The sequence below is a fragment of the Poeciliopsis prolifica genome, unplaced genomic scaffold, assembly GCF_027474105.1.
Source record: "Poeciliopsis prolifica strain line A6 unplaced genomic scaffold, Auburn_PproV2 SCAFFOLD156, whole genome shotgun sequence".
NCBI lineage: Eukaryota > Metazoa > Chordata > Actinopteri > Cyprinodontiformes > Poeciliidae > Poeciliopsis > Poeciliopsis prolifica.
Window position 1 is genome coordinate 140,665 of NW_026562531.1, and position 23,443 is coordinate 164,107.

Here is a 23,443-nt window from a genome sequence, read left to right on the forward strand (position 1 = left end):
GAGTCCGTCTGTTTCTGATGAGGACCGCTTTGTTCTGCAGAACTTCTGGACCGCTGGAGGAGCCAGAACCGGATCCGTAGAGGTCAGCAGTCTCTTCCTAATATCTGACCCAACGTCTCTGAGATCACAGAAGGAAGCAGAGGCTCCTCCAATGACCTTCAACCAGAGCCGTGACATCACCACCATCTGGACCCAGAACAGCTGATCTCAGTGTAAGTACCTAAAGGTTCTGGTGGTTCTGTAGAACAGGAGCAGAGTCGGATGCAGCGCTGCAGAAAAGCTTTTATTTTGTTTGCTGGCTGAAGGAAACAGAACATTGTAGAACATTATGAATATATGATCTCTCAAAATTACAGCAAAATAAGGAGCTGGAGTATCAGATACCCGACTCCAGAACTACGACCCAAACTCTGACAGAACCGAGTCACTGCAGCGGCGCCGCTCGGTACCGCGGGCCTCAGGTGCATAGAAACCTCCCCTCAGGTAAAACTCTGACCGAGGCGGCAGGAGGCGGCGCGTCCCTCAGGTGGGGGCCGGGTTCGTCAGAACCAGACCAAGGCAGAACGTGAGGCGGGGCGGGGGTCGGTCCGGTCCGGTCCGGTCCGGTCCAAGGAAAGAAGCAGCGGGACGTCGACGATTCCAGAGGAGGTCCAGAATATCGGACGGGTCTGAGCTTCAGGAGCAGAACAAACCGAAGACCCGGTTCCACCAGTTCACACAGACAAAACTGGTTCCACACCAGTTTACACCAATCTGACTTAAATGGCTTCTACTTTTGATCAAACCAGTCTTCAAGTGGTGGGTGTAAACTGGTCTGTAACCAGTTTACACCGGAATCAAACAGGATTAGACTGGACAACTGTAAACCGGTTTCAGAGACAACAATCTGGTCTCAAACCAGTTTAAGTCAGCATCAAATGGGTTTTAAGATGGTTTCCCAGAAACTGATTCCAGGTCTGTTCAGACTGGCTTTATCTTAGCCTGGTTCCAGATCCCTTTGGACCCGTTGACACCGGGTTCAAACGGGTTCAAACCGGTCTGAGATTACATTGTTTTCAGACAGGTTCACTGGTCTGATCAGTGTGAACCGGTCTCAGACTACTTCAAACTGGTTTAATCTGGTTTCAAACCAGCCTAGCTTTTAGCTGTGGTGGAATCAGAGTGGTGCAAACCGGTTCCTCTGAAACTGAAACTGGACTCGGACCGGTTCTGCCGCGTCCCGTCCTGTACTTTGGCCTAAAGAGAACAGAATCAGAAAGTGAAAGCGAGTGCAGCGAGGGAGGTCCGGGGTCAGGGGTCAGGGGAGGACCGGATCGTTCCCCCGGCCCAAATGTCCTCAAGGGGCGGGGCTTCGTCCTCGCCTCCTCGAGTTCTGACCCGGCTCAGTCGAAGGGGCTGAAGTCCCTCTCCAGGTTCTCGGACTCGTCGTCGTCGGAGAAGAAGTCGTCCTCGTCGATGTCGTCTTCGTCGTAGTCTTCGTGCCACTCGGGAACGTACTCTTCGTCGTACTCGTCATCGTCGTCCTCCGCCTCCTCGCCCCCCTCCTCGCCGTTGTACGTGTTGTTGTCCGAATCTCCAGAGTCCGACCCGCGGTTGGACTTGGACCTGACGGAAACCACAGGTGAGACACACCTGTCCCTCACCTGCATCTGATTGATTCCTGCATCTGAACCAATCAGATGCAGGAAGCGTCTGATGGGTTGTCTAAACGTGTGAAACTGATCTAGGATCAGGAGACCTACAAGCTGAGATAGAGGGACAGGTGAGGACAGGTGAGGACAGGTGAGGACAGGTCCAGCACCGTTTGTTGGTGTCCGTGTGGTTGGACAGGCTGGTCGCCTGCGTGGTCTCGGACTCCTGGCCGTTCTTGGTCTGGTAGCCGACCCTGAAGTCCTGGACCAGAAACACATCACCGAGTCAGACTGGAGAGTTCACACTGGAAACTGGTTTAAACTGCACTACCAGTGACTGGATCAAACTGGATTCGTTTTGAAGGTTTAGAGATCACGGGTTCCAAGATGGCGTCCCGAGAGCAGCAGCCAATCGCTGAAGCTCCTGAAACAGTTTGTACTAGATCTGCAGGATTCCAACCGGAATCCTCCCGACGCCCTCCGGGTGGCGCCGCGGCTGCCTGGAGTCGGACCGAGACAGGGACCTAAACCGATTTACCACAGCTCACATTAATCCGTCTTCAGGAGGTTTTAATCTGGATTAAAGTGTTTCCTGCGGTGCGGTGGGTCTGGACAGGCACCTGGGTGGAGTGCTGCAGGATGGCCAGCAGGCGCTCCTGGATGCGGCGGATCAGCTCCAGGCCCGTGTTCAGATGTTCTGGTTTGAGCAGCCGGACGCAGGAGGCCAGGTCAGTGCACTGCAGCAGAGTCTCCTCTGAACACAGAAACCAGTAAACCCAGTCACCAGTGAGGCCTGCAGCTGTGCCTGTGGCTGAGGCCGAGTCTCACCCAGCAGGATCTGCAGGGCGTTGGTGTGGAGATCCAGCGCCTCCGTCTGCTGCTCCATCACGTCCATCTTCTCCGTCTCCTGGTTGTAGTAGCTGTAGACGCAGGAGTAGGCCAGCACCTGCAGACACAGAGCAGGACATAGCTAGTGCATTCCCACTGGAACGCTCCCGCCGGAACACGCTCCCGCCGGAACACGCTCCCGCCGGATCACGCTCCCGCCGGAACACGCTCCCGCTCGACGGGCCAACAGGAAGAGGAAGCTACCTTTCTGGCCTGAGCCAGGACTTTGCAGGCGTCGATGACGAAGGTCAGCGACTTCATCTGCAGAGCCTCGTTGATGGCCGACACTTTGCTCTCCAGGCCGACGGCAAAGTCCTGCAGCACAAACAGAACTTCCAGATGCTGTGTGGAGGACTGGCACGGCGCCCCCTGCGGGACGCCACGCCGCACTGCTCCGTTTGGTTCTGATGTTGAACTCTGCCCGATCCACATACTGGAGCGGTTCTAGTTCTAGTTCAGGTTCCGGGTCTGGTTCCGGTCCGTACCTTGGCCTGGTGGTGGAAGGTGCATCTCTCGTTGTAGTCCTGGAACTTCTTCTCCTGCCGAGCCGCTTTACTCACCTGTAGGAAGGAGGGACAGACAGTGAGCGCTTGCTGCTCTCTGATTGGCCGAGGCGCGTGGCGGCGTGGCGGCGAGTCGACCAACCATGGCGGAGCAGTTGTAGTAATCTTTATGTGTGGGTTTCCATGGTTTCAGGCAGCGCCAGCAGAAGCCGTGGTTACATTTGGCGCAGGTCATGCTGGGAACAGACAGAGACCTTCATCACCTTCATCACCTTCATCACCACCATGGTCTTCCTCTCGGTCACGTACTGCAGGCAGCCTCGTTCTTCTCGATCTGCGCCTGGCAGCTGGGGCAGCGCTTGGAGATCAGCTTGGCCAGATGTTTGCTCTGCGCCTCCATGTTCATCCCCTCGTAGAAACCGCCGTCGTCCATCCACTGGGACATGTGGCTGCAGCTGGCCGGGTAGTGGGCCTGGGGGCAGAGGTCAGGAGGTCAGCGGCCCCGGGCCGGGAAGCGGCTCCCGACTCGCCCTGCGCGTGACCTCTGACCTCGGGGAAGTTGCAGCTGAAGCAGGAGGACCAGCAGCAGCGGGAGCAGGTGCCCATGCTGCCCACGGCCTCCTTGCACAGGATCTGGTCGCAGCCCTGGGGGTTGGTGCACCACGTCAGGTTGGAGCAGCACTCCACGTAGCCTCTGAGCAAGGCGTTCTCGTACTGCGCAGAGGAGAGCGGGGTCAGAGCGCGGACGCCGCCGGGCGGCGGCGGGCGGCGTTACCTTGGCGACGGTGTCCCTGTCCGTCAGGATGCCCAGGAAGAACTGGGAGGTGGGCCGGGCCTGGCAGTCCGTGATCGGACAGTTGCAGTTCATGACCAGGTTCTGTTCGATCCGCGCCGTCAGGTACTCCTGCCAGCACGACTGCAACACACACACAGATTAGCACACAGAACACACACACACACACAAACACACACACACACACAGAGATTCACACACAGAACACACACACACACACTCCGTCTCAGACCGCGGCGGCTTCAGGGCGGTTCTGACCCGGCAGCAGTAGTGCATGCAGCTCAGCGTGGGGACGGGCTCGGCGTCGGGGTTCCTGGGCCCCAGGCAGACGGGGCAGGAAGGGGCGGGGCTCGGCGGCAGCGGGTTCCTGCAGGTGAGGCCGGCGGCCATGATGAGGGCGTCGGGATCGTCGGTGTATCGCTGCACCAGCTGGTCCACGTTCCACCTGCAGTGGATCAGCAGGTGTTCGGCCCGGTCCGAGTCCAGGCTGAGGGTCGCCGACACCTGCGGGGACAGGGAGAGATGGCAACGCGGGACGGGGACCGCCGGGAGCGAGGCCCGGGTCGGCGGTGACCAAGTCTGACCTGCTGGACCGTCCGCCGCATCAGCTGACGGACTTCCTCCTGGGGTCATCGTCCGGCCCATCGAGAACAGGGACCCGAGTCCAGAACCCCGTCCTCAAACTGCCGCGGCGCCGGTACCAGACTGGAACACGAAGACAGGATGAGACGTACAAATGTCCAGCGAGGGACAGACGGCCGTCGGAGGCTTCGTGACGCGTGTCCCTTGTGGACAGCAGACCTGCGGGGTCGGGGGTCGCACCTGATGTCGGCCACGCTGTCCTTCCTGGAGCCGGCGCGGCCGAAGGAGAACTGGGCGTGGCCCTTCTGGGGCGTGGCCGGATCTTCGGGGACGAACTCCACGATGTGCGGGTTGTCGTCATTGCGGCGGACGCAGCCCTTGTTGATGACGTGCATGATGCAGGACAGGACGTCGCCGGTGCTGCAGCCGAAGCGGCCGCCGCCCGGAGAGCGAGCCGCTTCCTGCTTCTGGCACGAGTCCATGACCTGCAGCAGGAGCCCAGACGTTCAGACCGCCGTCATCCGCCTCCGGAAGTTATTACCTATTTTTTACTTCATTTGAGTTTATGTACGAGAATCATGTGGATCCTAAATAAAGAAGGCAGCAGTGCAGTGGGGCAACAGGGCGGGGCAGCAGTGCAGTGGGGCAACAGGGCGGGGCAGCAGTGCAGTGGGGCAACAGTGCAGTGGGGCAACAGTGCAGTGGGGCACAGTGCAGTGGGGCAGCAGGGCGGGGCAGCAGTGCAGTGGGGCAACAGTACAGTGGGGCAAACAGGGCAGTGGGGCAGCAGGCAGTGGGGCAACAGGGCGGGCAGCAGTGCAGTGGGCAACAGGGTGGGGCAACAGTGCAGTGGGGCAGCAGTACAGTGGGGCACAGGGCGTGGGCAGCAGTGCAGTGGGGCAACAGGGCGGGCAGCAGTGCAGTGGGGCAACAGTGCAGTGGGGCAACAGTGCAGTGGGGCAACAGTGCAGTGGGGCAGCAGGGCGGGGCAGCAGTGCAGTGGGGCAACAGTACAGTGGGGCAACAGGGCAGTGGGGCAGCAGTGCAGGGGCAACAGGGCGGGGCAGCAGTGCAGTGGGGCAACAGGGTGGGGCAACAGTGCAGTGGGGCAGCAGTACAGTGGGGCAACAGGGCAGGGGCAGCAGTGCAGTGGGGCAACAGTGCAGTGGGGCAGCAGGGCGGGGCAGCAGTGCAGTGGGGCAACAGTGCAGTGGGGCAGCAGGGCGGGGCAGCAGTGCAGTGGGGCAACAGGGTGGGGCAGCAGTGCAGTGGGGCAACAGGGTGGGGCAGCAGTGCAGTGGGGCAACAGGGTGGGGCAGCAGTGCAGTGGGGCAACAGTGCAGTGGGGCAGCAGTGCAGTGGGGCAACAGGGTGGGGCAACAGTGCAGTGGGGCAGCAGGGTGGGGCAGCAGTGCAGTGGGGCAACAGGGTGGGGCAGCAGTGCAGTGGGGCAACAGTGCAGTGGGCAACAGGGCAGTGGGGCAGCAGTGCAGTGGGGCAACAGTGCAGTGGGGCAACAGGGCGGGCAGCAGTGCAGTGGGGCAACAGTGCAGTGGGGCAGCAGTACAGTGGGGCAACAGGGCAGTGGGGCAGCAGTGCAGTGGGGCAACAGTGCAGTGGGGCAACAGGGCGGGGCAGCAGTGCAGTGGGGCAACAGGGTGGGGCAACAGTGCAGTGGGGCAGCAGTACAGTGGGGCAACAGGGCAGTGGGGCAGCAGTGCAGTGGGGCAACAGTGCAGTGGGGCAACAGGGCGGGGCAGCAGTGCAGTGGGGCAACAGTGCAGTGGGGCAGCAGTGCAGTGGGGCAGCAGGGCGGGGCAGCAGCTGACCTTGAACACCAGGTTGTCGATGTGCATCTCCTTCTCCTGCTTCATGATGTGGACGATCAGGCAGTAGATGAAGTTCCTCTTCCTTTCCAGAGTTCCCGCCGCGTCCTCGTTCACATTCAGGTACGTCTGCCGCGGCAGCAGCTGCAGCGACGTAGGCACGCCCTGCAGGCTGGGACGCCACCTGCTGGTTCAGCTGCAGCACAGCTGGGGACGGGAGGAAGGTTAGAGAGGAAGAGGAGGAGGATCAAGGCTGCAGCTCTTACCTGTGCTGGGCTCCTCCTCAGAGCTGCAGGTCAAAGGTCCTCCGTCTGCGATGAGCGGCTGCAGAGCGTGCAGCAGCACAGCAGCAGACAGGCCGCTCTCCTGCAGCAGCTGCTGCACTCGGACCTCCTGCAGACACACGGTGGGTCAGAACCCACCAGAACCACGGCGGCACCGAGACTCGGCCGGATCCTCACCTCCTGATCGTTGAAGCGCAGCAGGATGAACATCTGCAGCGTGGAGACGTGCAGTGTCCAGCCGCCCATCCGCAGCTCGCCGTGGCCCAGCCAGGTCCACTGCAGCCGCCGAGGCTTCGAGTGACTCAGGCTGTACATGGACTGACCTGCAGACACGGGAGGACCGAGCCTCAACCACAACCTGCTCTTCACCTCTGCTCTAAAGTACAGCCGGCTCCAGAGCAGCAACAGAACCACAGCCAAACAGAACCTGCTAAACCTCAGTGGTTATCCTGGTTTAATCCAGGAGGAACGAAAAGCAGAGATGAACCAGTTCGCCCAGAGTCGGGCCTCACTGGGTGAACTGGAACTCACTGTGGCTGTAGAACTGGGTGAAGTGGTTCAGGTAGGAGCAGAGTTCAACTGGAAAATGTTTGGCCGGTTCATCCAGGAAGCAGCCTGAGGACACGGCCCAGCACCGTGGAGACAGAACCAGAACCTGGACCTCCGCCTCCTCCTCAGACTCCACCCAGTCTTCCACCCAGTCTTCCATGACCTGCGGCAACAGGAGAAGAAAAATGGAGGCAGGAGGCTGGTGGCGCCCCCTGGCGCCCCATGCAGCCTGCGGACCTAACCCTACCTGGTCCTGGTCCTGCTCCTGCAGGTGGCGGTCCAGCTGCTGCAGCCGGTACAGGTGGAACTCCTGCTGCAGCTCTGTCGACTCGCTCAGGTTCTTCAGCATCTGCTGAGGGAAGCGACTCGGGAAGCAGCTGCCTATCTGGTCGATCACAGCGCTCTCCAGCCACACGTTGCCCTGGGCGAGCAGCCGGTCCCCGAGGTAGTACCTGCACAGGTAGGAGGGGGCGGAGTTTCATCGCCACTGTGGAACCGGGCCGGTTCTGTTGGGGCATTCCTACCTGTAGAAATGCTCGAAGGTGTTGGCCAGCTCCAGGCCCGACAGGAAGAGCATCGGCTCCAGGAACTGCTGCAGGCGCTGCAGCGTCTCCACTCCACCAGAGGGCGCCGCGCTGGCCTGGATCATGTGGTCGATGTACTGAGCGAAACGCTCACTGACCTGCAGACACAGGAAGTGAGGAAAGAAAACTTGAGCCTGTAAAAGCCTGGCTTAAAGCAACCTGGATTAAATCTGAGCTAGTTCTGGATTATCTCCGTCTAATTTGGACAAAATAAACATCTGCTCCGTACACAGAACCGTCGTCTGGTTCACTGACGTCTCACTGGTAACCGATATTACCTCACTGGTAATATTTGTTACCAGTGAGGACAAGGGACATCGGTCCAAACACAGACACACCTTGAACAAAACTAAACCGATGGTTGGAGGGAAGAGCGAAAGGATCCATTCGTGGATCACGAATGGATCACGAATGGAGACAGCTTGACAGGCTGGACCCATCAGAATGGGGCCCCATCACCCTGAAGCAAGTCATTCCTCCACAGCAGCCTTCAGCCGGACCCTCCTGATTAGACCCGGCCGGTTCTGGACTCACGTGCATGGCTCTGAGGATGGAGAGCTGCAGCAGCGCGGCAGAGAAGCCGTGTCTCAGAGCGAGGACGAAGGCCGTCTGCTGTCCAAACAGCTCCTCCATGGCGTTCTTCAGGCGCAGGTACAGAGTACGATAACGCTCCACAAAGTCCGGCAGGCTGCAGCTGGACTCCAGGAACTTCTTGACCTGGTGGAGCGAGTGAATCACATGATGCAGAGTTCAAAGTTCATGACTGAACAGGACAGATGACAGGGTTTACAGTGGTGTGGCTTTACCTGCCGCTGCACCACTCCCTGCCAACAGAGGGCGATGCCTGCAATGCTGCTGCTGCCGCTCTTCACCTTAGGCTTGGATGAAGACGAGGAGGAAGAGGCAGCAGAGTCTTTGTTTTTACCCTCTTTCCCATCTAGAAGACAAACGGTTTGTTGAATGGAGCGGGGTGAGAAACAGAAAACCGCAGCCACAAACACAAACAATAAAAGTTAAGCCAGGCTGCGGCTCTTTCCTCTGCTTCCCTCTCACCGGGAACCGGATCAGAACCGGAACCACCATGGGAGGAGCTCAGTGGTTGAAACTCAAAGAAAAACATGGCCACATCTGAACGAAGCTGAGTGGTTTGGTGGGTTCAGGCGCGCCCTGCTGGATGCCTTTAGACCTGCAGGGTTTTATTTGGTGAGCAGCGCCCTCTTGTGTCGACACGGCAGATTAACAACCCGCTCAGTGTCCTCCATCCAGCAGGGGGAGCCGTGCCAGGATCCTGGCCTCATCGGGACCAATGAAATGGGAGCAAAAGAAAAAACAAACGTCTTCAGAACCGAGCTCATACTCACTCTTCAGCTCTTTGCTCCGGTTCAGAACCTCTGCAAACAAAACAAACTCCTTTAGTCTCCAAACTGCCCCGGGGGTGAGGGAGTTCTCATTCTGCCCCGCTTGGCGTTCAGATGATGAACAAATCGGATCAGTAACTGGACCAGTCGGATCACTAATCCAAACCATTGGCTCAATAACGCAACCCATCAGATAATTAACCTGATAGGCACTGGGATCAGTAACTTCCACATTGGATCCCTGACCCGTCGGATCAGTACCGAGGGTTTCCCCCAGAAGACTTCTTGAGGTGGTCCACTGTGGGTTTGAATTAGAAGATATGACTGATTGATAACATGTTACTGAAAGACATCGTCTGTCAAACGCTGTTTAAACTACAGAATCTTAAGAACAACAGATGAAAAATACAATTAAAATAAAAATCTGTTATTATTTTTTCTTCTGCTTACTCCCTAAAGCGTCAGGAGCCTCATCAGGACCTCCAGGGCCCCACAAATGCTAATATTTTAACCCAGACCACAGACATATAAATGCAACATGTGTTTATTGAGATGATCAATGCTGCTAAATGTGATTCCACGTTTCAGCCTGTGTCGATTGTAGCCCTGCACCTCAGCAGCCCTGGATCTGGCTGCCACCCGTCCTGTAAAATACCGAGTCGTCCCATATTTGGCCGTATTGAACCGATAACTGCCCGATAGACACAAAGTGTAACAATAATTACCAAAATAAAACAGGAAATATTAAAGTCAGCTAAATTGTAGTGGCGGGAGCCGAAGGACCCATGAACGCGCAGCCACATGAGCTGCTATCAGCCCGCGTCTTTTCAAAATGTCCACCGATTCTCCACCACCCTGAGAAGCAAACCTGGTAAGAAGCAGCCGTGACAACGAGACGCAATCCCAGGTTCCACCTGTCAGTGGAGGGACGGCGTGTCAGTGGAGGGACGGCGTGTCAGTGGACGGCGTGTCAGTGGAGGGACGGCGTGTCAGTGGACGGCGTGTCAGTGGAGGGACGGCGTGTCAGTGGACGGCGTGTCAGTGGAGGGACGGCGTGTCAGTGGACGGCGTGTCAGTGGAGGGACGGCGTGTCAGTGGACGGCGTGTCAGTGGAGGGACGGCGTGTCAGTGGACGGCGTGTCAGTGGAGGGACGGCGTGTCAGTGGACGGCGTGTCAGTGGAGGGACGGCGTGTCAGTGGACGGCGTGTCAGTGGAGGGACGGCGTGTCAGTGGACGGCGTGTCAGTGGACGGAATCGTGTCAGTGGAGGGACGGCGTGTCAGTGGACAGACGGCGTGTCAGTGGACGGCGTGTCAGTGGACGGAATCGTGTCAGTGGAGGGACGGCGTGTCAGTGGATGGACGGCGTGTCAGTGGATGGACGGCGTGTCAGTGGACAGACGGTGTGTCAGTGGACGGCGTGTCAGTGGAGGGACGGCGTGTCAGTGGACAGACGGCGTGTCAGTGGACGGCGTGTCAGTGGACGGAATCGTGTCAGTGGAGGGACGGCGTGTCAGTGGATGGACGGCGTGTCAGTGGATGGACGGCGTGTCAGTGGACAGACGGCGTGTCAGTGGACGGCGTGTCAGTGGACAGACGGTGTGTCAGTGGACAGACGGCGTGTCAGTGGACGGCGTGTCAGTGGACAGACGGTGTGTCAGTGGACGGCGTGTCAGTGGAGGGACGGCGTGTCAGTGGAGGGACGGCGTGTCTGTGGACGGCGTGTCAGTGGAGGGACGGCGTGTCAGTGGAGGGACGGCGTGTCAGTGGACGGAATCGTGTCAGTGGTGGAGGGACGGCGTGTCAGTGGAGGGACGGCGTGTCAGTGGAGGGACGGCGTGTCTGTGGACGGCGTGTCAGTGGAGGGACGGCGTGTCAGTGGAGGGACGGCGTGTCAGTGGACGGAATCGTTTCAGTGGACGGAATCGTGTCAGTGGACGGCGTGTCAGTGGTCCGTCGCGGCGGCGGCGGAGCGTCGCGGCGGAGCGTCGCGGCGGCGGCGGAGCGTCGCGGCGGCTCATGTTCGGTAGTTTTTCAGTGTGATGAACGAAGGTACCAAATCCCGTTGCCAACATGGACACAATCTATAAATAACTGGGCAAGGAACACCTGTCAAGTCTCCCGTTTCGGCAGGAAAACTACCATTGTTTTTTCCCCCCTTCCTGCAATTGTATTTTATTTCTTTTTACCATTTTTCCGTAAATACCCCAAATTGCTCTCCCTGTCTAATGTTCATACCCTGGTCTACCGGTCGTGCCCCGCCCCCCAATATTTCGATCATTCATTTGCCACAATCTTCAGTTAAATGGTTTTGTTAACACCGCTACAATCTAATGCTGTGAGTTTGAGCTCTATTCACAAATACGTCTCAGTAAACGACAATTATAACCGATTGCTTTTTAGGTTGGCCAGTTAAATGACTCCCTTCTCCCAGACTTCACTGAATCCATGTTGAAATGTTGTTAGTGATGCTCATGTTCTAAGCAAAAGAGGCCATTTAGTCAAATTCTGCTCCAGGCCTCAGACAGCCTTGGACCGGCCCTGCAGGATGAGCTAAATCCACTGAACTGCACATCTCTGCTGGATACTGAGGGACAAACGAGAAGATTTAATTCATGTGGCTTTAGTCGCCCTTCCATTTGATGTACGTTGTTTTTTCATAAGCGCCACAGAAACTGTTTCGTTCCCTGAGCTTTATGGGACGAGTTTATCTGGCCAGTCAGCCGCCGCTGACTGGCTGACTAAACAGTTGATATGGTTTGATGCATTGTGTAACTGTAAAAATAAGAAAAAAATGATCGTAAGATAAATAAAACCAGAGTGAAGCGCGACTACGAGGCAAGTGTGAAAGCTCCTCCACAGGCTGAACCGCTTAACCACTGCTGCACCGGGCCACCGGCACCACATCCAAGAACCGGATCAGTGCAGAACCAGAGCCAGGCCCTGGCAGCAAGTTCAGATGTGAGCACCACACATCATCCTTTGCTCTTGTGAGGATTAAAGATAAATCATTCTCAGCACTTGCTCAATGCGCACCTCTGAAAGAGCGACTGCAGGTTCCACCATAGAACTGCACAAGCTAACGCAGTGGATTTCAATCTCCTGCCTTGATGTAGAGTTCTCAGAAGAAACATAATTCCTCACAGGGGGTTGATGTAAATATCCATACAGGCCAATCTGTGTCCAGTTTGAGCGAAAGGAGGCGCGTGCAATCTGAAGTAAACTTCAGATATCAAGCAGCGATGGCACTTGAGCCAGTGCAAGGAGGCACCAGCAGTGTGACTGGTCTGCGCTCCAGGCTTTAAATGCATCAACTATTAACGTATCTTTTAGGAATAACTCTGCTCCGCCAGTACAATGCTCAGCGCAAGAGATGCTTGCAGTGCGGCTTAGAATTTTGTAAGCAAAAAATGTAAGCAATTTATTTTACTAAAAACAAGCAACACTTCGCCTGGCAGGTGGGGGCAAGTAAAGTCTGGCTCTCCGCCAGGCTTATAATAACTGGGGGAAACCCTGAGTACCGCAGACCTTCAGATCATTAACCATTCAGATCAGTACCCAACCTATTGGATCATTAACCTGTCAGATCATGAGCCCATCAGATCACAAATCAGTACCCCAGACCGTCGGATCATGATCCTGTCAAATCAGTACCCAACTGCTCAGATCAGTACCCAACCTGTTGGATCAGTATTCCATCAAATCATTAATTTGATCTTCATCTTAACCTCAACTTATCAGCTCACAAACTGGTCCAGCTAGCTTTGCTGGTTTCACTTACTGGACTTCGCTGGAGGTTGAGCTCCTCGCCGTCAGCTGAACTCGTGTCCACATGGACCAGCAAGTGAGTGAGGCGTCTCACTCTGGAGTTGAAGATGGCGGCTCGGCTCTTGCAGCGGCGTGCCACCTCCGAGTTCTCTAGGTACTCGCTGAGAAGCCACGACAGCGGACTGGATGCTTTTGATTCTGGATAGAACATGAAGCATAGTTAGTTCAGGCTCAGAAAGCTTCCCTAAGGAAATATTTACAGAGCAGAACCTCCTAAAAGAAAGATCTATCAACAAATTAAAAGTTCAGAAACCACTCTTGTGGATATTTACACCTTGTGGAGGGCCCAGTGACACAGAACACAGCTCACAATCTAAAGAGAGTGAAGTGTCTCAAAACAAGTTATATCTGTAAGTCTCAATAATACATCCACACTGAGGCCTGATTGTTCTGAGTAACGTAGACACTCCACAGATAGAGGGTCTCATACATGGATAACCAAGCCGTGGCATATTGGAGGCAGTGAGGGTGTTCCCTGCACCATTAACAAGTTAGACGGCTGCTAGATTCCAGGGAACTGTTAGGCTTTGTCCCTCCCACTGGTCTCTACATTTTGATTTACTTAATCTTTATATTTCCGTGCCCAATCTGTAAATATACTTGGATTGCTAAATAAATGTATTTGACTTGGTCTTACAGAGGCTTCACTCTCCAAAATATAATGTTAGCAGGTTTTAATGGAAAATGTTCTTAGAGAAACACACAACAGAGTGATCTTCACTGAAGGAAAAGGTGTGTCATCAGACCAAACCTGCAGTTTAGAAAAAGCTTGACATCATTGGTGTGTGTGGTTAGACGTGGTCACCTGACACCGTGATACTGTGGACGATGGGGCTGATCAGAGCCCCAGCAGGTCCGACCCAGAGCTTCGGCTGCTTCAGCGTCCGGCAGAAACCGATCTGCAAACATCTGTTCGTGTCTCAACGCACTGTTGAGCCTAAACACACAGATCCAAGTTCTCGGGTGAGTCAGCAGCGGCTGCAGCATCAGTCGTTGAACGGCAGAGAAGAGTTTGTACTTGTTGAAGAGCTGCAGCAGCTGAGCCTTGTCCTCCACCACCTCCTGACACCAGGTATGGGCCTTGGTACTGTAGAACAGGTAGGTACGGCGGCACAGCTGCTCCTTGAACACGGGCCCAGAACGTGGGTTTTGGACCCAGAACCTCAAAGCCGTGGACCCGAGTGTCAATGCCACCCTGCAGCACAGAGGGACGGATCAACACCTGCGGAGGAGACCCAGAAAATTTAAGGAGCAGAGACTGACCTGCTGGCATCTCTTGACCCTGATCTGGATGATGGACCAGAACCGGGTCATGTTCTCCAGGAGAACCACGCGGCTGGCTGAGGCAGCGACGTTCACCTGTAAAGACAGAGCGGGGTCAGATGAGGAACCAACCATGTTGACCTGACCAGAACCAGACTCACCGTGTTGAGTTCTGTGTTGATGTTGGCTGGGTCATCCCCGCCCAGAACCAGGATCCTGGCCGGCATGTAGCTCGAGTCCTCACTGGCGACTAGGATGGCAAGTTGCCTGAACATGAAAACACAAAATATCAAAAGTCAGGCTCCTCCTCGGGCTGCCACCTTATCGTGGAGGAGGGGTCTGAGGGCCCCAACGATCCTAGCAACTCTGCTGTCTGGGGCTTCATGCCCCTGGTAGGGTCACCCAAAGCAGGCAGGTCAGCCCGAAGACCCCAACAGTGAATGGCAACTTTGGACTTAGTGTTCCCTCGCCCGGACGCGGGTCACCGGGGCTCCACCCTGGAGCGTGGCCTGGAGGTGGGACACGTTGGCGAGAGCCTGGTGGCCGGGCTTTTACCCATGGAGCCGGCCGGGCCCAGCCCGAAGAGGAAACATGGGTCCCTCTTCCAATGGGCTCACCACCTATGGGAGGGGCCACAGGGGTCGGGTGCAGTGTGTGATGGCGGTCCGATCCTCGGTTGCAGAAGCTCTTGGGTCGTGGAACGTCACCTCTCTGGTGGGAAGGAGCCGGAGCTGGTGTGTGAGTCTGAGAGGTTCCAGCTAGAAATAGTCGGTCTCACCTCGACGCATGGCTCCGGTTCTGGAACCAGTCTCCTTAGAGGGGCCGGATGTACGTCCACTCTGGACTTGCCCACGGTGAGAGGCGTCGAGCAGGAGTGGGCAGACTTGTTGCTCCCCATCTCGGCGCCTGTACGTTGGGGTTTACCCTGGTGAACCAGAGAGTAGCCTCCCTCCGCCTACGGGTGGGGGGACGGGTTCTGACTGTTGTTTGTGCTTACGGGCCAAATGACAGTTCAGCCTACCCACCCTTCTTGGAGTCCTTAGAGGGGGTCCTGGAGAGTCCCCTCCTGGGGACTGCCTCATTCTGCTGGGGGACTTCAACGCTCACGTGGGCAACGGGAGGGGCGTGGTTGGGAGGTCGGAGTTCAGATCGGGGGGGATCTGAACAGATCAGATCGGCATCCTAGTCGCCAATGAGGTCTCGCCAGGGCTGGACGCCTCCCTGGTGAGGTGTTTCGGGCACGTTGCACTGGGAGGAGGCCCCGGGGAAGAACACGGTGGGGGCACTATGTTTCTTGGCTGTCCGAGATTGGAAGAAGTGGCTGGGGAGAGGGAAGTCTGAGCCTCCCTTCTCATGCTGCTACCCCCACGATCCAACCCCAGATAAGCAGCAGACGATGGATGGATGGACGGACACAGGCAGGCAGACCAGCTCTAACAGACGGCCACTCCACAAAACCAAACAAAAGATGCCTAGCCACAGAACCATTCACCTGAAAACTCTTGAGATGGAAAGATGGCAACACCTGCCTGATAACCACACCCACCTGATGACCACGCCCTTGTGCATGTAAATGTTGATGAAGTGCGAGCCAGTACACCCATTGGACTCCCAGTAGGTTTTGGGGTTCTTGTCAGTCAGCTTGTTGGCTCTATGGTGGTTGGAGGAAACCTCAACCTTTTCCCAACATTTATCCTCCTTGAGCTCCACACTGGAGCCTGGGAACATCAACAGGGACACCAGTTAGACCAGTTTCAGAAACCAGTCTGTCCATGAACATAAAAGAACATTTGCATTGACCTTGGCACAGGTTCCTCAGGAAGACGTCAAAGAAAGGGATGTTGATGGGCTGGTGGCTGCGGCGGTGCTCTTCAATCTGACCCAGCACCATCTGACACACAACAGGAAACACAGGCAGCACATGACTCACAGCAGCCAATCACTGGAGAACCGGAGGTCCTCAGCTCTTTACTGCTGGAGACGATGCTAAGATGTTCTCCAGAGCGTCTCCGGGTCCAGGGACACTGCAGGTGCCCACCTGGATGCATCCGGCCAGCACGCTGGTGGTCATCTTCTTGTAGAGGCTGGCGTATTTCTCACAGTCACTGATGAGGTCTCGCAGCTCAGTGACCAGCAGCAGGTTGGTGCTGTGTTTGTCCAGAGCCTTCACCAGAGACTCCTTGGTCCCCAGGCGGCACATAACCACTGCATAGTCCTTGTTCAGTGAAGCCAGTCGGTACAAGAAGCGGATGAAGAGTTGCACAACCTGTGGAGTCATCAAAGCAGGTCAGCCTCTCACCATGACCTCTGACCTCAGAACCAGGAGCACTGCTAACCTCTCTGTCGTTGATGAACGCCGTCATAGTGGACAGACACGGCTCAATGCTCTCATGCCATGGCAGCATGTCCTCCTCGTAGTTGTCCAGGAACTTGTTGAGGATTCTGTAGGTACATTCAGTCAGACAAGGTCCAGCAGCACCACTGGGGCTGCTGTCAGCAGTACCAACAGGACCACCAAAGCAGCAAAAGCTCCAGAGGAACCAGTGGCACCTTACCTCAGGATGGACAGCTGGACCGCCCGGTCAGCTCGGTGCTGCTCCATCAGGCGGACTAGGTCCTGGTAGGTGTCCCGGCTGCGGGTGACCTGCATAAAAAGACGAGATGAGCTGTTGGACGGCGGCACCACTGGTTCTGTGGGTCTGAACAGATCTTTTCCAGTACCTGTCGGCGCTCGTCCTCTAGCTGGGACGTATCGTCGCACAGTAGCTGCTCCAGGGTCTGGATCACCTCTTTGGTCACCAGCTCCTTCAGGCTCACCACCAACATCTGCAGCTCTGTGTCCTTAAAGTCCAGCTGGTCCTGACTCTCTGAGAAAGACGACCCGGTTTATTCATAGAACAGGACAGATGGAGCCTGTGGTTGCTTGAGCATATCTTAAATACAGAAATAAAGCTGCTTCATGAAATAAACTAGATGAGGCATCTGCCTCACAGACTAAAGTAAACAGGATATATATCCCACAGATTATATACTGGTGGTTTTAATTTCCTCAAGACATTCCTATAATCTATCATCTGACTGGCCTCATCAGGATTTATGAATAGGTATGACTGAGTATCATCAGCTTAACTGTGGAGATTTATCCCATGAGGTCTAGTGTCAAGAAATAGTCAATTCAAAAATTGAAAGCGGATGTAGAGTAAAGAGAACTGGGCCGGAATCAGAGCCCTGCAGGTCTCCAATAACCTGATGATGTAAGCCAGTCTAGTACTGCTCCCCGGTCCATTGGTCCTGTAGCATGTTGGGTCTTTTCAAGAGCAAAACGACCTCAGCAACAGTCCGAGTCAGAGAAAGAGGCCATGGTCATGACCAAGACCCGTACTTTGCTCTCCAGCTTGTGCACCATGGAGATGTGGTTGAGGGCGATGGCCAGCATGGTCTCAGCCCTAGACAGTGTCAAACACTTTTTCAGGACGGCGGTGACGCCACAAGCCACCAGCTGCTCTGCTAGACTCTTGTGCTGGCGATGAGCATGATGATGACGAGCAGCCCGTTCCGGACCGACAGCATGCAGCTGCACAGAGGAACGGTTTGAGCAGGGAGTCATGAGAACAGGGAGCTGTGTCTCGAAAGGAGGACTCACCCTTTGGTCTTCAGCATGAGATCGATGGCAGAAGGGATGGTGCTCAGAAGGCCCTTGGAGCCTTCGGGAGTGGCTGAGCCAATGCTAGCAAAGATCTCCAGCATCATCTGGGTTCCCGATTCTGACAGCGGCAGGCTGCTGCCGACGCTGCGCAGGTCGTGCTTACTGGCGCCGCTTTACCGTTGACCTTTCAGCTGTCGTCGTCATCATCATTGTCAACGACATAAGAGAAGACGGTGAGTCTTACCGCCAGCGCTAGCTGGAGCACGTGGACCACCGTAGAAAACTCCTGCATGCAGGACAGGACCGCTTTGACCCCGCCCTCCGTAGCAAAGCACACCCTCCACTCGTACTTCAGCATGAGGAGGTGGGTCAATCTGAGCGTGCTCACAACCACGTCCCTGGACGAGGAACCCAGCAGCTCCACCAGCAGCTTCAGCACTTTGTCACTGTCAGAAACACACCGGCTCAGGCTATTTCTTGGACAGTCATTGGTCCAGTCCATGTCCTGGACAGGGGCTACTCTGAGGCGTCTCACCGTATGGTCTGGGCTGAGTCGCTCCTCATGGAGTTCTTGTCCTGTGCGCTCTTCTCCTCCAGCAGCCGAGTGATGAAGAGGACAGCGGCCAGCTGCTGGGCGGGTTCTGAGGCCGAGCCTCCCTTCTTCAGGATGTCCACCACCTCCCCCAGCTTCTCCAGGAGGCTCTTCTTCCCCTGAACCCGCGGGTTGTTGAACACTGCAGGAAGACGGCATGGCACCTTATCACCAACATGGAGACAGACGCTCCTCATCATCATGATGAAGATGTCCCCACCTTTCAACTTGTCCTCCAGGTCGTCTGGATACTTGCTGTCGTCCTCAGAGGGAAGCTCGCTCTCCGTCTCCAAGCAGCCAGAGTCCAGAGGAGCTTCCTTCTTGGCCTTCTTGGAGACTGAGCCTTTAGTTGAAGAAGAGGAGGCCGATGATGAGGAGGTGAAGCTCTGTGTTCCTCCTCCTAAAGCGGGTGGAGCCAGGGAGCTTTCTGCTGCAGAGACAAGTAGAGGGAAGCAGAGTGAGCTGGGTGGCAGGGACAGGAAGGAGGTCCCTGAACCTAACGCTCACCCAGCAGCTCTTCGTCCTCCAGGCTTCCTCCTCCTCGCTGCAGGTAGTGCTTGTAGAAGGCGTGGGAGCAGAGCAGGTCGCCGAGGCACCAGGAGGGCAGCACCTGCTTCAGGTAGTGCAGCAGCTTCTTAGACACGTCTCCGGGGACGGACAGGCCGATGAGAGACGCATCGTCTGGCAGCACCTCCTGGACAGAGGACACAGATGGGTCTGCCGGCTCTAACCCGGAGACAGGGGACACGGCGAGGGGCCCCACCTGGTCCTCCAAGCTCTGCTGCAGCAAGCGTGCGCCTCCTGCTGCTGCTTGGGCTCCAGCTTCTTGATGAAGAACAGCATCCCACCACTCTGCTCGGCTGAGCAGCAGTGGCTCCGCCTGCAGCGCCTCCGTCAGGTAGGGCAGCGAGTACAGGCCGCCCGGTGGCTTGGAGAAGAACGTCTGGCTGACTGGGGGCAGAGAAGGTGGAGAGGTGAGGAGGAGAAGAGGAGGAGGCGTAGAGGCCAGGAAGTCCACCTTACCTGCGGTGAGTTTGAGCGTTTCGGTCAGGGTGGAGGCCTTCTCCTGTGTCTCTCTGTCAGACTGGCTGCTGCTTCCGCTGCCCAGTATCTCCACCATGTGCCAGTGGACCCAGTAGGTTCTGGACAGGGAGTTCCAGTAGACCTGCAGACAGCACAGCGTGATCCAGAAGTGGCTCCAAGCCGACAGTCGCAGCAGGTCCCGGTGCTCACCTGAACAGGCGGCGAGCCGTCGTTGCTGTAGCGGAACTCGCCCTCGTCGCCGGCGCTCACCTCCTCGTAGTCCTCCAGCATGCGCACCGCCATGCCGCTCTTCAGGCTGTCCTGGACGTACTCCACATATGCCGAGCGGCTACTGAAGTCCGACCGCGCCTTGAAGCCGTTCCCGCCCCTCTTCTTGGTCGGCGTGGCTGCTGGCGCCGAGACCGGGGAGCTGGCGGCTGGCGACACAGATGAGGTGCAAAACCGGGGCTGGAAGATGGAGCGGAGGATGGGGCGGGGCACCTCCTCCTCCGCTCTTCGCTGCTGGCCACGCCCCCTCCTGACTGCCGTCCAGAGACGTCGGGCGGCTTCCGGTTCCGGTCCCAGCCCATAACCCGGACCAGCTCTGAGATCAGGTTGGCCATAGCCATGGTGAAGTCAAACTCCTTCTGAAGGCGGAGGAGCTCTGTCTGGTGGGCGGAGCCTGAAGTGCTGGGGGCGGGGCTACCGTCCAGTCTCTCTGAGCCTGTCTCCGCCCCCGCAGTGTTCAGCTTGTCCATCAGAGACGTGACACACAGGTATCGCTTCACCAGGGAGAAGAGCAACTTCCCGGGTATCTGAACAGACAGAACCGGATTAGAATCAGATCAGAACCATCTGATTTTGGTCTGGTCCTGACCCAAACTAACAGAATTGTGTTGCTATCCCACAGACAGCAGCTTTTCCTGGTTCTAAAAGAACCTGAAACCCACAGTGTGAGGTGGAGATACCTGGGGCAGGTGGATGCCCTCGAAGGAGATGCCGTGCTCCTCGGAGGACGTGGTCTCGGCGAACAGCTCCAGCAGGGTGAAGCGGTTGTCGAAGTCCATGTGCTGCTCGATGCCGTCCTGCTGGCTGAGGGACAGCAGGACGTACGCCGGCTCCCTGCAGGGAGACATGGGCACCGGGTCAGAACCGGGTCAGAACCGGGTCCGCTGAGGTCCGCCCGCCCCACAGCAACAGAACCGGGTCTAACCGGGTCCGCCCGCCCACAGCAACAGAACCGGGTCTAACCGGGTCCGCCTGGTTACCCAGAATGCACCTGACCTGCGTCGTGTGAGGCCAGCGCCCGGAGCATCTTGCCGGCGCTGCGCCTCGTCTGCGTCTCCTTGTTGCACAGCAGCTCCATCAGCAGGTTGAGGGCGCCGGTCTCCTTGAAGACGCCGACCAGCGAGCCGATGCTGGCGTAGGCGCTCAGCACGTGGATGGTGTGCATGATGTTGATGGAGAAGTCGCTCTTCTTGGCCATCTGCTTCCTTGCGCGACACACCAGGTTCTTCACGTCCTCCTTCATATCGGACAGTTCCACCTCGTCGAATGTCACGTCTGCTGGGAACTCTTCGCCACCCTCAGGGTCTCCGTCCGCCGCCTTGTCGCCCCGCTGCTTCTCCTGCGGCTGTAGGGGGCGCTGCGCTTCCGCCTTCCTCTTGCCCAGAAGCGTTGGGCAGTTGGCGAACACGTCCTCCATCGTCATCCACATCAGGATGTTCTCCGGCTTAGCTTCTCCGGACGTGGAGCCGCCGGACCCGCCTACGCCGGTCCCTCCGCCGCTCGGGCCCCCCGTCTCGCCGGCTCCGCCCCCGCAGCCGGACCCGTCCTCCATGATGACAAGGCACCAGCGAATCAGGTACTCCGTCTGGCCGTCGTGGGTCCGGCGCTGGCGGATCAACTCCTCCGGGTACGCCTGCATGCTGGGCCCCAGTTGGACCAGCAGGTTCCCGTTGCGGCGCTCGCCCACCATGCTTGCTATGGAAACAGAGACACACATCAGACCACGTGACAGAAAACGGGTCTTGGACCTGGACCTGGTTCTGTTTTATCCTCAGAGTCTAGAGCAGTTTGACCCAGACCAGAACCCGTTCCATCAGAACCTCCAGACCAGAACCTCTCCCATCAGAACCTCCAGACCAGAACCCGTTCCATCAGAACCTCCAGACCAGAACCCGTTCCATCAGAACCTCCAGACCAGAACCTCTCCCATCAGAACCTCCAGACCAGAACCCGTTCCATCAGAACCTCCAGACCAGAACCTCTCCCATCAGAACCTCCAGACCAGAACCTCTCCCATCAGAACCTCCAGACCAGAACCTCTCCCATCAGAACCTCCATCCTTCTTGGTGTCCCCCCTCCCTGCTCCAGCAGGACAGTCCAGTCCACCCTGGATTCATCAGAACCAGCCCCACTCAGGTCCTGAGGTTCCTTCAATCAACGGGCCAATCAGGCAGCAGCTTCACAGGTCAGCAGGTCACGGTTTCTTCCTCACGTGATCAAAATTTAACTGTTTATCTAATTATGTAACTAATTAGTAGTTTAACTTACTTGACCGCTAACAAGCTAACTAGCTAGCTGACCAACTAAATGTGTTTCTGTCCCTCTGCCGTTGACGCAACGTGCTGACGTCACACCGAAGTCCGCTCCGGATTCAGAGTTGTGAGTGTGGACCCGCCAGGAGCCAGAACCTGCTGCAGTCAGGGATCACGCAAGACTCTGGTCTGCTGGTCCATGATGTTCGGCAGAATTCGGCTCCGTTAAACCCCAGAACCTGCTAACGGCTGAGCAGAACCGGGTCCAACAGCTGCTAGAGCTTCACGGTTCCGGTCACAGACAGCAAATGAAGCAGACCCGAAGTTAAACGGAAGCGGCTTAGAGCGGTTCTGGTTCTAAACAAACCGTGGAAAAAACACTGTCGGCCGGTCCGGACCGGAGTCCGGCGGGCCTGCCCCCTCCTCGGTGAGTCCGGTTTACCTGGCGAGTCCCGCACCTGCAACTGCGCGCGCACTTTCCTCTTTCGCCCTAGCGCTCTCTTTTCCAGCCTGGTTCTGTAGGTTCTGTCCCGGTTCTGCCGCAGGTTTGATGCGCACTGTCACACCACGGAGCGCGTCTTCCGCCTCTGCGAATCTTCCGGTAAGCTGTTAGCGCAGTAGCGCCCTCTGTTCGGAGGAGTTAATGACGTCGTGTTATCGGTATGGCGCTGGATCCTGGATTCTCCGGAGATCAATGCATAACTGATGTCCTCATGAAATGCCATCAAATTAAAATGTTAATCATGTTGTCAGTCACAGTTTTATTATTTATTTATTTTTTAAGGATGTTTTGTGTTGTACAGTTTTTTCACATATTTATGTTTTCTAACTTTTTATTTCATGTTCTTTTTTCAAACGAGAGGGCAGAGAAGGCCACATTCAGGGTTTACAGAACCAGAACCAGAACCAAACACAGAGACAACAGTTCCTGTTCGTGTGAAGCTTCTGTTGTCCTCATCAATCCATCAGAGGTTCTGATGGATCTGAAGCAGAGTTTCTGGTCAGCAGGGGGCGCAAATACAATTAGCAAATGTATTGATAAGAAATTACTGAAACAAAAGTCAATAACAAACTAATGAAATAGGTTAAGAAGAATAAACAACCCAGGTGTTACAACCAGGTGTGAAAACAGATAAAAGCAAAAATTCACATTTTTATTTTTACGCTGCCAAAAACGGTAGGATAATATAGGAAATAGCGCCCCTTCACTTTAATGGGCCCGTTTCCATTTAACAGGGGTCCCCAAAGTGGGTCCTGGAGGGTCGGTTGCATCCTGCATGCTTTAGTTCTCTCCTTGGTGGTAGTGACAACCTTTTCAGCAGCTCAATGTTGTTCTTCTGCCTCTAACGAGCCTAAAACATGCACAACGCGGCCCTCAGGGACCCACTTTGGGGACCCCTGCTATATAAGGTGTGACACTGGTCCGTCCCGCCCCTTCCTGTTTGCTGCAGCGAGGTGGACTGGGCTCCTCCAGCCTCCTGGACACCTGGACGCTCTGCTGCCCGCACGCCGAGCTCTTCTCTCGACTTCAGAGGTCCGGAGCTCCGCGGCTCC

General features: G+C 56.4%; 1 protein-coding gene across 1 annotated transcript; it reads right to left on the reverse strand.

Annotated features, from left to right (window-relative positions):
- Positions 1-1,224: 1,224 nt before the first annotated feature.
- Positions 1,225-22,489, reverse strand: LOC129356096 (cullin-9-like). The gene is given in 54 exon segments (XM_055025711.1): positions 1,225-1,605; positions 1,802-1,893; positions 2,252-2,385; positions 2,460-2,577; positions 2,724-2,834; positions 3,005-3,079; positions 3,165-3,258; positions 3,328-3,494; positions 3,572-3,736; positions 3,798-3,938; positions 4,074-4,319; positions 4,400-4,441; positions 4,443-4,472; positions 4,475-4,520; positions 4,638-4,882; positions 6,227-6,398; positions 6,400-6,430; positions 6,490-6,616; positions 6,685-6,830; positions 7,039-7,219; positions 7,304-7,508; positions 7,581-7,738; positions 8,175-8,357; positions 8,447-8,577; positions 9,002-9,031; positions 12,779-12,796; positions 12,799-12,963; positions 13,631-13,671; positions 13,673-13,762; positions 13,844-13,959; positions 13,961-14,020; positions 14,089-14,184; positions 14,250-14,355; positions 15,635-15,806; positions 15,889-15,979; positions 16,127-16,354; positions 16,425-16,530; positions 16,644-16,732; positions 16,810-16,953; positions 17,465-17,610; positions 17,613-17,662; positions 17,732-17,925; positions 17,967-18,180; positions 18,270-18,468; positions 18,547-18,756; positions 18,834-19,020; positions 19,090-19,118; positions 19,121-19,167; positions 19,169-19,491; positions 19,560-19,861; positions 19,864-20,164; positions 20,318-20,467; positions 20,629-21,332; positions 22,332-22,489. Coding segments are annotated over 53 exon segments (7,866 nt in total). The 5' UTR covers positions 21,328-21,332; positions 22,332-22,489; the 3' UTR covers positions 1,225-1,382.
- Between the last annotated feature and the right edge of the window lie 954 nt (positions 22,490-23,443).